The following is a 16,483-nucleotide window of genomic DNA, read 5'->3' as shown; positions in this document are numbered from 1 at the left end:
TTACCAACATTGATTTTATAGTGCGCCTGCTGCGGAAGCCTTTTTCCTTCTGGTGTGGATACAATCGAGGTACGGAGCAGAGAACCACGATACTGTTCAAGTGCGACCCGCCCATTTGAGTGCAGTTGACATTTAGTATCAATCTGGGTTACATGGACAATGTACAGAGCTGCCATTTACATTATATAGGCGTTTATAACTGGGGACATGAAATCGGTTGGGGACACGGGATTTCATCATCGGTTGAATCCACCTGTCCCTATGGAGGGAAGATAACGGTTGTATTTCAGTGACAATTTTGAGGGGAAAAGGGGTTCTTTCTGGAAAGAAGAGTTTGAAGAAAGCCATTTATTCTTTGATGGAGAAGGCGAAGACGTACAAACAGAATCTTAACCTATTCTAGTTAGTTAAAGCAGTGGGAAAACACAAGGTTGGCAATCTATGTACTGCATGAGTCTGTCAAACGTAGTTTTACGGATAGCGAGATTGCTCACTCTGTGGCCCAAGCGATCCTCGAATCCTCAGACTGGAATGTATTTGCCAGGTGGCGAGCGGGCGCTCCAGTTTAAAGTGCCGAGCGCCGGATTCTCGCCATCTTGGAGTAACTCAACACCAATATGTGCCAATCTCAGGCCGCCCTGGGTCTGTGATGGTCAAACTAGAGGGGACATCTTAGCGTACATTATGGAAAGGAAGGGAAAGGAAAGCAAATTATTCACCGAGATTGTTTAGAGTTTAGCATGTGGATGTGATTGGATCGGAATGGCAGCATTTTTAACTATGCACGTGTGTTTCAGCAATAAACCGAAGCCATGGGGGATTCTGAAATGGCAGTGTTTGGAGAGGCGGCCTTGTATCTGCGCAAGCCTGACAAGGAACGACTTGAAGCGCAGAACCGGCCGTTCGATGCTAAAACTGCCTGTTATGTTTTCGACGATAAAGAACTGTACGTGAAAGGGACGATCAAGAGCAAGGAGGGTGGCAAAGCCACAGTGGAGACCTTAGACAAGAGGGTCAGTTGAAGAGCTGAACATGAAGACATCATTCTGAAACTCTTCACAATGGTGATGTTTCCTTAAATAACATGTTGATCTTTTTCAGACCGTAACAGTCAAGGAAGACCAGGTCTTCCCAATGAACCCTCCAAAGTTCGATAAAATCGAGGACATGGCCATGTTGACCCACCTGAACGAGGCATCCGTGTTGTATAACCTCAAAGAGCGTTATGCAGCCTGGATGATCTACGTAAGTACAATAACCTTAGATGATCATAAGCCATAGAAGGCGGTCATTCTTTGACACAGCTGTCCAATCAGTTCCATTCTCCACGCCTCTTCCCAATGTCCTGCAAAAGCGCCCGACGTAACCATACCGAAACCTATTCAAAGTGACCGTGAATGTGATTTATCCACCTTCGAGGAGTGCATCCCAGATGCTAACAATTCCCTTTGCAGAAAAACAATCATCTCACCTCTGATATGTGATTGGATTGGATTTGCAGCATTTGTCCCAATGCATGTGTATCCCAGCAACAAACCGAAGCCATGGAGGAATCAGAAATGACAGCGTTCGAAGAAGCGGCGAAAGCTTGGCCCAAGTCTGATAATGAAACTCTCTCTGCATGAAAATAATCATCTCAGCTCTGGGCACTTTGCTAGTTCCTTTAAACCTGTCCTAATCTAGCCTTTTGCCACCGAAGACAATGGCTCGCTCATTACCTAGACCGGTGGTAATGAGCGAGCTAGTGCAAACTTGCCAGTGCAAACAATTGCTCGCTCATAACCTATTTAACAATTCTGAACACCTAATTTTATCCAGTCTCTCCACATATCTGTAGTTTATGCTCCCATGTTCCGTTCAAGTAAACTTCCTTTGCTCCTCCACGCGTTTCTTAAAGATAGCTGAAAGGATTTGACACAACAGTTGTATTCTAACACCCAGTAATGTATACAGTTTTAGCAAAAGCTACTGTACTCTTAACCCCATGGCCCTGTTTCCAAAACCAAGCACAGCACGCTCTTTACCAGTTTTTCGTGCCATCTTCAATGATTTAGAGGACTCTTGCCCCCGCGCCCTCTTTTAATTACAAAATCAAAAGCTTAAATCTATAAATGAAAGAATCTTAATTATAAATACAGTTTTCCCTGCCTTTAGACCTACTCTGGGTTGTTCTGTGTCACCGTGAACCCCTACAAGTGGTTGCCTGTGTACAACGCTGAAGTCGTGGTTGGCTACAGGGGCAAGAAGCGTCAGGAAGCTCCTCCCCACATCTTCTCCATCTCTGATAACGCCTATCAGTTCATGTTAACTGGTAAATACTGCTCTTTTCTCAATATAGCATCAAGGTTTAAATCAGAATCACGTGACAAATATATACACCATTTGCTCCTTTGTTTGACTTACAGATCGGGAAAACCAGTCAATCTTGATCACGTAAGCTTTGTAGTTTCTGGTTGCCTTTCGAAATCACTATTATTTGTGGGACAATTGCTGAGTTCTTCACGTTATGCTCTCATCTCTTCCAGCGGAGAATCCGGTGCCGGGAAGACTGTGAACACGAAACGTGTCATCCAGTACTTCGCATTGGTTGCAGCTGCCGGCGATCCCGGCAAGAAAAAGGAGGCTCAGCCATCCGGCAAGGTACAGTCAGAACTCACTTCATAGACATCGGACACTTCTCCTTGCTTAGTTGAAATCTCTTTCTTCACTTAGTAAATGCTCCAGATCCTGGTGACCAAAAATATTTTCACAGGGAACCCTGGAGGATCAAATCATCCAGGCCAACCCGCTGTTGGAAGCCTTCGGTAATGCCAAGACTGTGAGAAACGACAATTCGTCTCGCTTTGTAAGTGTCTTGAAACTTTCCTACTGTTACAAACGTTATACCTCATAATGTGAAATCTATTCATCCAGTTTGACAATGAAAAGTTTCAGTAACATTATATTGTGCGCTCTCTCTGACATTGTTTCGTCTCTGACTTGAATCATCTTTCATACCAAGGGTAAATTCATCAGGATTCACTTCGGTACCACCGGGAAACTGGCTTCTGCTGACATTGAAACCTGTAAGTGCAGCTGAACCGCAAATGCAAATATTGGTTGTAAATCAAATTGCGGACACGTTCTTCACCAAGTCTGCATTTGCTTGTGTGTCTGCAGATCTACTGGAAAAATCCAGAGTGACATTCCAGCTGAAAGCTGAAAGGAGTTACCACATTTTCTACCAGATGACGAGCAATCACAAACCAGAAATTGTTGGTAAGGTTCCAAGTTTTGGAATGTTGACACCTCCATTTTTCCATTCTCTGTTAACACGGGAAAGGTTTGTGCAACAGATTTCAACACACTACTGTTTACAATGTTATGTTTCAACTCAGACTGTCAGTGGATGAAGATAAATGAAATGGTAGGGTAAACTAAGTGTAATGTTATTTCCTTCCTTTCATTCCATTGCATTTGATTTGATTTTCATTTGATATTGCGAAGTATTCTCAAATAGTTTAAACTGGACAAGTTGCTTGAATGGAAGAGAGAAAATTGAATTTCATCGTTAGATTACATGCTGTCTTTCCACTAACAAAGTATTTGTTTTTGGCAGAGGCTTGCCTCATTACCACCAACCCCTATGATTACCCATTTGTCAGCCAGGGTGAGATCAGTGTTGCCAGTATTGATGATAAAGAAGAACTGGTGGCAACTGATGTGAGTATCTACTATACACCTTCATTTGTATCTTCTCAGCTTGACTAGTACATCCTTAATTGTTCAAATACTCCCAGATCCATTAGTTGTAATCCATTTTACTAAGCAAACAAGGGCTTGGACTGAAGCTGAGCCAGACAATCAAAGATGGAGAAAATTGACAATGACCAAAGTTTATCTGCACCCTCAATAAAAGTATTCAAACTTGTAAAATTTTAAACTAAAACATGTGGCATGAAGATATTTCAAAGTTCCCAAGCTTTGATAACAAAGCTGAGAAAACTTTTCATTATGTTGGCCATTTTGTTGGATGCTAAATCTGTTGTTTGGTGTACAGACCGCCATTGATATCCTTGGCTTCACCAATGAGGAGAAGTGGGGCATCTATAAACTGACTGGAGCTGTGATGCACTTTGGAAACATGAAATTCAAGCAAAAGCCGCGTGAAGAGCAGGCAGAGCCTGATGGCACAGAGGGTAACACTCTCAAGCATCTAATTGAATTTTATTACTTAATAAATTGTTCAAAATCTAACTTTGATCTTGTGCACACTTTAGTTTAGCCCAAACCTAGAAAATAAAGAACTCGTATTGAAGTATTTTGTAACTATATATTTGTGAAATGACTAATGAATCTAATTTTTTTTGCCTTGTTCTGTTGCGGAGTGTTAGACCAGCCAGTTCAGAAGAGAAAGCTTGTAATTCTTTGCCTTACACTGAGCAAGTTTAGATCTATAATCAGGTGTGCATGTAAAATAACAGCCTGGAAACATCACTTTGCATCTCCAACATACTCAATTGCCCTTTATTTTGTCTTAGATGCTGACAAAGTTGCCTACCTGACTGGTCTCAACTCAGCAGATTTGCTGAAGGCATTGTGCTTTCCACGAGTAAAGGTTGGCAATGAATTTGTGACCAAAGGTCAGACTGTTCAGCAGGTACAGTTACCAAGACATTTTGTCCATTAGTATATGAATACTTAAACGTTTAAAGTAGGCTGCTGATTTCTAAAGTGTATATTATGTACTTTCAGGTCTACAACTCAGTTGGTGCTCTTGCCAAATCTATTTATGAGAAAATGTTCTTATGGATGGTCATCCGTATCAATCAACAACTGGACACAAAGCAGGCCAGGCAGTATTTCATTGGTGTGCTGGATATTGCAGGCTTTGAAATTTTTGATGTAAGAATAAAAATAATAAACACTTATGATAAACTATTTAACTCAAAGAGACAAGTAGAGTGCACTCTTAATTCCAATGTACATTTCCAATGTTCAGTTCAACAGCTTGGAGCAGTTATGTATCAACTTCACTAATGAGAAACTGCAGCAGTTCTTCAACCACCACATGTTTGTTCTGGAACAAGAGGAGTACAAGAAGGAAGGAATTGAATGGGAATTCATTGACTTTGGGATGGATCTGGCTGCTTGCATTGAACTCATTGAGAAGGTGGGTAATGATGTGTAAGGCATTCATAGGAACTTAATATTTATCTAGTATTATATTAATGGAAAGACTCACCAAAAAAAATCTTGGGATTCTCACAGCCTATGGGTATCTTCTCAATCCTGGAAGAGGAGTGCATGTTCCCCAAGGCCACAGACATTACCTTCAAGAACAAACTTTATGATCAGCATCTTGGCAAGTCGAACAACTTCCAGAAGCCCAAGCCTGCCAAAGGAAAGGCTGAAGCTCACTTCTCGCTGGTCCATTATGCTGGTACTGTGGACTACAATGTTACTGGCTGGCTGGATAAGAACAAGGACCCACTGAATGAAACTGTAACTGGGCTGTTCCAGAAGTCATCAGTGAAACTCTTGGCTCATCTCTATGCCGCAGCTCCTGAAGGTAAAGCTCTGATACACACAAGTGTTAACAATGATTTGTTTTTAAACCAGCACTGCTTTCTTCCCTTCCCTAATTTGTTTAGAACAAACAAATTTGTTTCTTTATAGCTGAAGGTGGTGCCAAGAAAGCAGGCAAAAAGAAGGGTGGTTCATTCCAGACAGTATCTGCTCTGTTTAGGGTAAGATTTTCTCTTTATATAGATTTATCAGTCTATATTGAAGCATGCCTCAATATCATTGAATTAACTAGCAAATTGCTAATTGAATGTCAAAAATAGTTAAAAAGTAGAACAGCCATATGTGGTTATGACAAACACCATCCAAAGAAATGGAGATTATTATCAGTTTATTATTCACCTCACAGGAAAACTTGGGCAAGCTGATGACTAACCTGAGAACCACACACCCACACTTTGTGCGTTGTATCATCCCCAATGAGACAAAGACACCAGGCAAGTTTATTTCATGAAATGTAAGATAGAGAAAGGATCAACATTTTGTTTCCATTCAGAGACAATAAAGATCTGAAACAATTAATTGTGTATTTATCTGTTTTTAACTTGATCAAATGATGATACAACAGTCTATTGTTGCATTTTAATGGTCATTTTATATCCATCAGGTGCTATGGACAATCATCTTGTCATACACCAACTGAGGTGCAATGGTGTGCTAGAGGGTATCAGAATTTGCAGAAAGGGATTCCCAAGCAGAATCATCTATGGTGATTTCAAGCAAAGGTAAAAAAATATCAAATTCTGCACAGTAATTTTTCTGTCTGATCAAAGTATTTATTTAAATATATTACTTTCTTTCTATTAATAAAACAGATATAGAGTTCTCAATGCCAGTGCCATTCCTGAAGGTCAGTTCATTGACAGCAAGAAGGCCTCTGAAAAGCTATTGGGATCCATTGATGTTGATCATACTCAGTACAAATTTGGACACACTAAGGTAAATATACTTCGAGCTTAATTTTATTATTTTGAAATAATAGGCTGCTGATAATAAATAGACGGTTCCTAAGGGAAGTCTAGATTGAATGAAAGAATAATCATCCATCTCCAATGATGCCCAAACTTCCAGAGCCCAATCACCCCTTCAAATACACAACTATCTGTATAGGATAGGACAAGACAGTAACAGGAAAAATTACTTGCCAGTCTCTTGAATTCATTTCTCTAATAAGGCAGGCATTTTTACCCATCCATTATTCATCTTGAAAAGCCCACTTCTCAAACTGCTGTAATCCATATGGTGAACATTACATTCCTTCTGATAGATATTAGGGATACCAAAAGAATTGTTCTTTCTTTGTGATCTGAATATGCACAAAGTGAAAATCTGTGTTCATTTATTTAAGGTGTTCTTCAAGGCTGGTCTCTTAGGTTTACTTGAGGAGATGAGAGATGAAAAGTTGGCACAGCTCATTACTCGCACTCAAGCCATGTGCCGTGGCTACTTGATGAGGGTTGAATTTAAGAGAATGATGGAAAGGAGGTAAATATTGCTTTTCAAAGTATCCAAAGATATATTTGCAATAAACACATTTTACACAATAATATCACATTTTACTCCAGAAAGAGAAAACTGTTGTAATCTCTGTTCATTTTCCTGTGTCCTTTAGGGAAGCACTGTACACCCTACAGTACAACATCCGTGCATTCACAAATGTCAAACACTGGCCATGGATGCAACTGTACTTCAAGATCAAACCTCTTCTGAAAAGTGCTGAAACTGAAAAGGAAATGGCAAATATGAAAGAAGAGTTTGAGAAAACTAAGGAGGCACTTGCCAAATCTGAAGCACGGAGGAAGGAATTGGAAGAGAAAATGGTGGCTCTTGTGCAGGAAAAGAATGATCTCCAACTTCAAGTCCAAGCGGTATCTACACTGACTATGTTTGTGTGGTTATGCATATATACAAACTACAAAACACATATCCTGGGATAATTCATCGCATCATTTTATTGCAGGAAAGTGAAACTCTGGCTGATGCAGAAGAAAGATGTGAGGGACTGATTAAAAATAAAATTCAACTGGAGGCTAAACTGAAGGAAGCTAATGAAAGACTGGAAGATGAAGAGGAGATAAATGCTGAGCTGACAGCTAAGAAAAGGAAACTGGAGGATGAGTGTTCAGAACTGAAGAAAGATATTGATGACTTGGAGCTCACCTTAGCCAAAGTTGAAAAAGAGAAACATGCCACTGAGAACAAGGTACGAATGGGTGACTTTGATGTCTAACTAAAAGATACGTAGAAGACATAGAAGATTCCCCTATGTGATGATTACATGTCATAAATTTACTTTGTTCATTTTTGTTTGCTGCACTTAGGTTAAAAACCTCACCGAAGAGATGGCTAGTCTTGATGAAAGCATTGCTAAGTTAACAAAGGAAAAGAAAGCCCTCCAGGAGGCCCACCAGCAAACTTTGGATGACCTCCAGGCCGAGGAAGACAAAGTCAACACTCTGACCAAAACAAAGACCAAGTTGGAACAACAAGTTGATGATGTAGGTATTCAAAATAACAATTAAATCAAGTGAGTTTGAGAAATCCTGACTTTAAATCAAATCCTGCTAAAATGTTATCTTTCCTTAAAAAGCTTGAAGGTTCTCTGGAGCAGGAGAAGAAACTCCGCATGGATCTCGAGCGTGCTAAGAGGAAGCTTGAAGGTGACTTGAAGCTGTCACAAGAAGTAACAATGGATCTGGAGAATGACAAGCAGCAACTGGATGAGAAACTAAAGAAGTCAGTATTTAAGTTCTGAGCAAATAGATCTTTGTTCCAATACATTGCTTAAATTCCCATCTTACCTAACCTGATGATTAGCATATAGAACTTGATATTTATGATACAGGCCCTGCAGTCAGAGGTTTTATATTAATTTGAGGATGTGAAATCCTGAAAAAAATCTGTGATAGAACTTGAAAACACAGTTCCTGCCATTGTTTAAAGCAATGAACATTCTTGTAGTGAGTAACAATGTAATAGTGAGGAATTAAGATTTACTTTAAATGTCCTCTATTTATCACATAATTATTGCCTCAGTACATCAGAGAAAATAAAAAAGATTTTTTGTGAATGTACTAATATTTCAGAACTTCATTGATCGATTGTTTTAATTTATTTCTTTCACTCTTACTACTGAAAGGAAAGAGTTTGAAATCAGCCAGCTTCAAAGCAAAGTTGAAGATGAGCAGGCAATGGCTTCCCAGCTGCAGAAAAAGATTAAAGAATTACAGGTGATGTACATGTCCAGTGAAATTATCAATGCCACTCAGTGAAGGTCAAGTGTTTGAACTGATATTACTGGTTCCAGATTATAATCAATATTTGCTTATCTTAAGGCTCGTATTGAGGAGCTTGAGGAAGAAATTGAAGCTGAACGTACCGCTCGTGCTAAGACTGAGAAACAGAGAGCTGATCTTTCTCGGGAACTTGAAGAGATCAGTGAGCGACTGGAAGAAGCCGGTGGGGCAACTGCAGCTCAGATTGAAATGAACAAGAAACGAGAGGCAGAATTTCAGAAAATGCGCCGTGATCTGGAAGAATCGACCCTCCAGCATGAAGCCACAGCCGCTGCTCTTCGCAAGAAGCAGGCTGACAGTGTTGCAGAACTTGGGGAACAAATCGACAACCTGCAACGTGTGAAGCAGAAACTTGAGAAGGAAAAGAGTGAGCTGAAGATGGAAATTGATGACCTTGCCAGCAACATGGAGTCAGTGTCTAAAGCTAAGGTACAGTGACGGATGACACTACATACTACACTTGTATAGTTAACTTTAATTAGTTTGTTTGTTTGTTTTGTTCCTTTTCAAAACTGGTTGTTTTGGTTTCAGGCAAACCTTGAAAAAGTGGCGCGGACCCTGGAGGACCAGGTCAGTGAACTGAAGACCAAACACGATGAGCATCAACGTTTGATCAATGATTTATCGACTCAAAAAGCACGTCTTTCAACAGAAAACGGTATTGATCAGTTCTACATTTATTATGTAACATTTGTGCATCCACTGTAAAAACAAAATTTTTAAGAAAGCATAAAGTGAACTTCAGTAGGCAGCATTTGACAGATACCCAAATAAACATGGCAGGTTCAGGGCAGACTGAACATTACTGTGTCCTATATTCTTGATCAATATCTGTAATTTCATCTCAAACAGAACGATAGCTTGTTTGAGACATATTAAAAGCAATGGTCATGCAAGTTCAGGTATGGAAAAAGTACAAAGTACTCTGGTTGGGTTCAGACTGAAAGTAGTTGGGTTAGATTTTAACATTATATCTGAGCAGACTTGTAGCCTGCATCCCTTCCTCATCCTGGTGAAAGGACACAAATTTCCTGTGTGATGACCTGACACTCTCAGATCAGGCTCTTTTCCCCACACCAGAAAGTAACAGCTCTGTGACTAGTATTTGTCACACCTCAGTTGTTTAAATGCTGGACGGCCTCTACTTTTCATCATCGTACAGAAAATGTTCCCTTATGTTGTAATAATTTTGCTTGCAATCACTTCTGATTTGCAGGGGAACTGAACCGCCAGGTGGAGGAGAAAGAGGCCTTGGTATCTCAGCTGACAAGAGGGAAACAAGGATATACCCAACAGCTCGAGGAACTCAAGAGACAGCTGGAGGAAGAAACAAAGGTACCAAAATAATTCCCATAAATCTTCCACATTTGTTTAAGAAAACTTATACAAAACGTAAAATAAGAATGGAGCATAGCTTGCTGGGAAATGCTGGTAGTTCTCTAGTGCATCACAAGCAAGTAACTGCCAGCAAGTTCAGGACTTCCACATTTGTAACACCTAGCAAGCCCATTCATTTGAATAGTGAAGATTGGTTTGAGAAAGAACATTGTTTTTCAATATTTATTCTGTTTGCTTAATGATTCCAATTATTTAAAAGGATTTAAATGATTTCTTTAAAGTTTACACCTTCAAAAAATATATTATTAGTTTTTAAATAATGTAAAGTGCTTCTGAATGACAGAAATCTGGGAAGTCAGTAAGACTAGGGACATGGCAAAGCCATCTGTCAACTCCAACCACCCCCCCCCCCCCCCAACCCCCCAAATGTTTAATAGGCATGGTTTAACTTCATACAACCAGTCCCATTTTGGACCATCTCAACAAATTCACATTGCTAGATCAACAAAAAAAAGTTTGATGTTTCCATACATATCCAGTCCCAGCATACTCTGGGCCATTGTATTTCTGAGAATTTTTGTTCATACCAATTTGCTTTTTTCCTTTGGAAGAGTATTTCTATTCATCATAAATTATCAGGGTTCAATAACTCACTAAGAATTTGAGGTATTAACTATTTCACCATTTAACACAATGATTTCAGGCTAAGGGCGCTCTGGCACATGCTCTGCAATCCGCCCGCCATGACTGCGATCTGCTCCGTGAGCAATATGAAGAGGAACAGGAGGCAAAGGCTGAGCTCCAGCGTGGAATGTCCAAGGCCAACAGTGAAGTGGCTCAGTGGAGAACAAAATATGAAACTGATGCAATCCAGCGCACAGAGGAACTGGAAGAGGCCAAGTATGTAATACAGAGGAATCTGGGTTCATGCACCATGTTCTGTTAGATAGTTTTATTATAAACTTCTCTGGGTTTGTATTTTTCAGGAAAAAGCTTGCTCAGCGTCTGCAGGATGCAGAGGAGCACATTGAGGCCGTGAACTCCAAATGTGCTTCATTGGAAAAGACTAAGCAGAGATTGCAGGGTGAAGTGGAGGATCTGATGGTAGATGTAGAGAGGGCAAATGCAGCAGCAGCAGCTCTCGACAAGAAACAAAAGAACTTTGACAAGGTAAGAGCAGAATTTTTCTTTGCCCACTGTCTTGCTCTTTCTGTCATTCTAAAGAAGGTTACCAACATCATGTTGCTATTAAACAATTTCAGCTTCAGAGAGTCACTAGAGTGGTTGCATAACTCTATGTTCAGATTGGATCTAATTGTTAAATGGAGGGGTTTGACCACCCATACCCTCTACTCACTCACAAACATTTCTGAACACTGACTCAAATAAAACTTCTATGACAGAATGCACAGAGTTTGGCTCAGTAAATTTGCCAAGCAATCTGGAGAAAAGGCAGTTGAATGGTTAAAAGGTCTGTCATTATCTCATTGGAAGGCAAATCACAGTTAAGGGCCGTTCCTCTTCCCATGTGTGAAAACAAGTTTAAAGTGCACCAAGATCTCATCGAAATTGCTGGGTAATTTAAAATGATCCTTTTTAATTCTACAATTCCCCTATTCTGTCCTCACATAAATATGAGCATTGGATTGCACTCTATCTATTCAGACACACAATCATGATGTTTTTGTTAATGCAAGGTATATTACGGGATAATTGCAGTGCAGGATATAATTCCAATTTTAAAATCAAACTAAATACTGATAGTATTGTCTCTCTTTGGCACTAAGCTACATTTACTCTCATATTTCATATACAAGTTTTGCTACTATACAATATAGATTCTGGCAGACTGGAAACAGAAGCAGGAAGAAACTCAGGCTGAGCTGGAAGCTGCTCAGAAGGAAAGCCGCAGTCTAAGTACCGAGATCTTCAAGATGAAAAATGCATACGAGGAGTCTCTGGACCAACTGGAAACTCTTAAACGAGAAAACAAGAACCTACAACGTAAGTGCAAGACTTCTATCGTGTAAATGTTTTAAATTGTTAAACTTATTGAACTGGTATGTATTTACCTGGGAGTTAAGGCACATAGGTCCAGATTTAGCCAAAACTGCCCGCATAGTGGAACAGTGAAACAGACAGCAATTATTTAGTACTGAAATCCTGAAGCTGTGGTCAGTGAGTCAGCTCACCTCCATAGGTTAAGCTCTTTCCATTCTTCTTTCACTCAATTTAGTGAAATAAATTGAATTCATGAAAATTTAAGGCATTGTAAAAATAAATTTCCTTACAATTGCTTGGGAGCATAACAGAAAAGTTTTAATTGAAGATGCTGAAAACACTCAGGTCAAGCCACATCTGCAGAAGCAGAAATAGAGTTAACATTGTACGTCAAGGACCCTTCATCAGATGCTGCCTGACTTGCTGTTTGCAGCATTTTCTGTTTTTGTTTCAGATTTCCAGCAACTGCAGTTTTCTGATGCTCACTAAGCTTTATTAGTACAAATCAAAATCTGTTCTTAAAAAAAATGTGCATGTCTATTGTAATTGATGAGGATAAATATATCAGGAATTAAAAGTGATGAAACTTCACTTTAGCTACAAGTTATACTTCTCTCTTTCTGGTTTGAAGGCTTTTGCAATCTTTAATATGGACTGTTCAGACAGCCTGATAACACCATTCTTATTGATTTGGAATCTACTTGAACTTAAACCTCATTTCAACCCAACTCTGCAAAGAGGGGCTATCCATGCCACAAGGTCTTCTGCAATTTCCTCCAAAAATTAACAACAAATGTCACTCATGGGCAGATGTCCAGAAAATCTGAGCCACTAAAATTCAATTTTTATCTATTGTACTTCAATCTCTTCTAGAATCTCACTTTAACAGTTTAATTGCCTATCAGTTTTAATCTACAAAATAGACCCAATTTGAAATTATTTTCCATAAAACAGAGGAGATCTCTGATCTGACTGAGCAACTGGGTGAAAGTGGCAAGGCCCTCCATGAGATGGAAAAGGCAAAGAAGACAGCTGAGCAGGAGAAGAGTGATATTCAGTCGGCATTGGAGGAGGCAGAGGTAAAATGCATAGTTATTTTAACAGTACATGTTAAAAACTGAATTTTAGACCAAATGGCCCAACAGGTTTGTCACAGCAGCTGAGGCACATCAAGCAGTTTTAACATTTATGTAGAAGACATAAAAAGGGCCAGTAATTGATGGGTTACTCTTTTCAAAGCCTGGACTCCTTTACTTTTAACTATTAAACAGAAAGGCTTGTATATTATCCTTTATAACAAGTTGGTAGAATTTTCAGTTAGTTACAGGGTGGACCCTATAAACAGAATAGAGTGGATTGAAGAGATCTTGAAAACAGTAAACCTGGAATTATTCAGATGGTCAACCAGCATCAGTGGAGAGGGAACCTATTTAACCTGGAAATTCATCACCTATTGGTAATCCTGGAAATGATATAGTCAATGAAATTGATTTCAGAGGCACTGCTCACTGGGTGGGAATTTCCAGGTACATGCATTTTAGGCAGATGACCTTTCATCATAGATGGATTATGAACTATAAAATGCATTTTAATACTCAAAACACCAGCACTTTTCTTTTGCACATTCCCAGAAGGAAGCCAACATTAAATTGCAATCCCAGCTTAGCAGAACAAGATGGTAATGAGGATTTAAACATTGCTGTCTGGTTTACAAGTAATATACACATATTAAAAAAAAAGATTTCCTCTGTGATCACTGAGATACTCAGTGGCAAATCTCCATTTAAAACTACTTAGCTATTCATTTTGCCCGTAACATCCACCAACCTTACATCCACCAACCCCTCGGTGCTCCTGTAATTCTGGCATTTTGCTCATCCCCAACTTCAATCTCTCCACCACTGGTGAATGTGCATTCAGGTTCCTGGGTCCACCCCAGATGGAATTCCCTCGCTCTACCTCTTCCTCCTTTAAAGTTGTTCTCAAATTCTACCTCTTTCTATACACTTCTACCATGGCGTAAACTTAATGAATTTGTTTTTTTTTAAAATATAATGCTTCTTTGAATTATACTGTCACATTTCAAATGTGTTACCCAAAATGCAAGTGGTTATTGTTTATCTAACAAATTGACAGGTTTCTTCAACAAAAATTCAATGAACAGCAGCTCCTTACAAAATTCCTCCCTGGGAGACAGGAATAGAAGGAAGTCGCACAAAAATCCAACTCTTACCCCTCACTGGTCATTTGCAAATAGCGAAACAAAAATAGGTTGAAAACATCCCCAAGGATGGGATTCAGGAAAACTGCAATAGCTAATTTTCCAATAAGACTCGACAAGAGCAAATGTCTTTTTTTCATTGTGTAGGATGAGAATTCACTTGGAAACTTTCTCAATTCAGCAAACTGCTCTGATTCTGTTCATTTTTGGCTGATTTTCAGGAGATTAATCAAAGCAGCTGTTATGTGTAGGACACAAGAACTTTTGAAGTTGATACATAGATCACCGTGCATTAAATAATGTCATAACATAATATTCTAGAAAGATACTGCAATTGAATGCATTACAAGTATCAGAGCAAGTAGAAGCAACCTTTATGACAACAATATGTGAAGTACTCAAATTCATTTAATCCCTCTTGTAGGCCTCTCTGGAACATGAGGAGAGCAAGATCCTTCGTATTCAGCTGGAACTGAACCAAGTGAAATCTGAAGTTGACAGGAAGATTGCAGAGAAAGATGAGGAGATTGATCAGCTGAAGAGGAACCACCAGAGAGTTGTGGACACAATGCAAAGTGCTTTGGAAGCTGAAGTCAGGAGCAGAAATGATGCCCTTAGAATCAAGAAGAAAATGGAGGGTGATCTGAATGAAATGGAGATTCAGCTGGGACACGCCAATCGTCAGGCTTCAGAGGCTCAAAAACATCTCAGAAACCTGCAGGGTCAACTAAAGGTCTGTATGATAGGATATTGATTTCTAGTTTACAGTTAATTGATGTCTAGCTCCAAATATTGTGCAATTATCAGTTAATGATGTAAATGTCCTTGCATTTACTTATGATAAAAGTTTTGCTAATAATAATGTTTGCAATTTTTGAATTTTAACTGCTTAAAATCAATGAAAAGGTTATTTAAATTCATATTAATACAATATGAATATTCAGAATTTACTGTGATATCTGGTAACAAAGCAATCCTTCATTCCAAACAGGAAACCCAGTTACAGCTGGACGATGCTTGCAGAGGTCAGGAAGACTTGAAGGAACAACTGGCCATGGTGGAGCGCAGAAGCGGCCTGCAACAGGCTGAGATTGAAGAAATGAGAGCAGCTCTGGAACAGACAGACAGGTCTCGCAAAATTGCTGAACAAGAGCTGGTCGACGTCAGTGAGAGAGTTACACTGCTGCACTCTCAGGTTTGTCCCCACACATTAATGTCACTTTGAATCCAATAAGCATGCCAATCCTGCTATATACAGGTATGGTGCTGAGGTTAAGGTGGCTGAGAGGCAGAGAAGGTGTAGGATTAACTTAACAGCAAGATCTTATTGTTATTTTTAGTTAATTTTCCTGTCCAGCAGCCCACCTGACTCAAAGGAAGGATCTCTACTGAGAGAAGGCTGTAGTTTGTCAGTCACGTTCACTGCAATGTTTTCAGTCTCTGGGAAACCTGCATTGTACACCCAATGTGGTCATGGAGCCTAAGTTATACTAAGTGCCTAAATCTCCACAGCATGATATCTAATGTCCTTCCTCTAGAAGTATTGGCAGCAATATAGGGGTTGAGTTGATGTTGCATTCCCTATTTACTTCATCCCAATAATGATCCACCCTCTTGTGCTGCAGTTTGATATCAACATTGGTCATCCCAAAAAATCTTTCAAAAATTGTTTTTTCCTGCAGAACACAAGCCTCATCAATACCAAGAAAAAGCTGGATGCCGACCTGAATCACATCCAGTCTGAAATGGAAGAAACTATCCAGGAGTCACGAAATGCTGAAGAGAAAGCAAAGAAGGCTATCACTGATGTAAGTCAGAAGTTATCTGAACCTCTAATTTGTACTTTTCAAATACTGATTCTCATTTTAATTACCTTGTTGGTATGATTTTGATTTTGAGCTTGAATAATGACTTGGCCAATTGCCTCAAATTGCAAGGCTGCCATGATGGCTGAAGAGCTGAAGAAGGAACAGGACACCAGTGCTCACCTTGAACGAATGAAGAAGAACCTCGAGCAGACAGTGAAGGACCTGCAGCATCGCCTGGATGAGGCTGAGCAGCT

The 16,483-nt window shown here is 39.6% G+C and overlaps 1 protein-coding gene across 1 annotated transcript; it reads left to right on the top strand.

Annotated features, from left to right (window-relative positions):
- Positions 1 to 812: 812 nt before the first annotated feature.
- On the top strand, positions 813 to 16,233 carry LOC127580154 (myosin-4-like). Its single transcript, XM_052033373.1, has 33 exons — positions 813 to 1,013; positions 1,102 to 1,245; positions 2,155 to 2,311; positions 2,406 to 2,433; positions 2,526 to 2,640; positions 2,753 to 2,845; positions 3,002 to 3,065; positions 3,160 to 3,258; positions 3,599 to 3,702; positions 4,040 to 4,178; positions 4,521 to 4,639; positions 4,735 to 4,884; positions 4,982 to 5,152; positions 5,251 to 5,551; positions 5,659 to 5,729; positions 5,915 to 6,002; positions 6,173 to 6,290; positions 6,381 to 6,504; positions 6,914 to 7,050; positions 7,178 to 7,433; positions 7,526 to 7,768; positions 7,887 to 8,063; positions 8,156 to 8,301; positions 8,705 to 8,795; positions 8,901 to 9,290; positions 9,393 to 9,519; positions 10,078 to 10,196; positions 10,903 to 11,099; positions 11,186 to 11,369; positions 12,038 to 12,203; positions 13,155 to 13,279; positions 14,846 to 14,931; positions 16,194 to 16,233. Exons 1-33 carry the CDS (start codon positions 813 to 815, stop codon positions 16,231 to 16,233), a joined length of 4,770 nt encoding a protein of 1,589 aa, XP_051889333.1.
- Positions 16,234 to 16,483: the final 250 nt, after the last annotated feature.

This window comes from Pristis pectinata, chromosome 18 (genome assembly GCF_009764475.1).
Source record: "Pristis pectinata isolate sPriPec2 chromosome 18, sPriPec2.1.pri, whole genome shotgun sequence".
Taxonomy (NCBI): domain Eukaryota; kingdom Metazoa; phylum Chordata; class Chondrichthyes; order Rhinopristiformes; family Pristidae; genus Pristis; species Pristis pectinata.
Note: the sequence above shows the minus strand (reverse complement) of the source record. Positions and strands in the feature narration are given on the sequence as shown.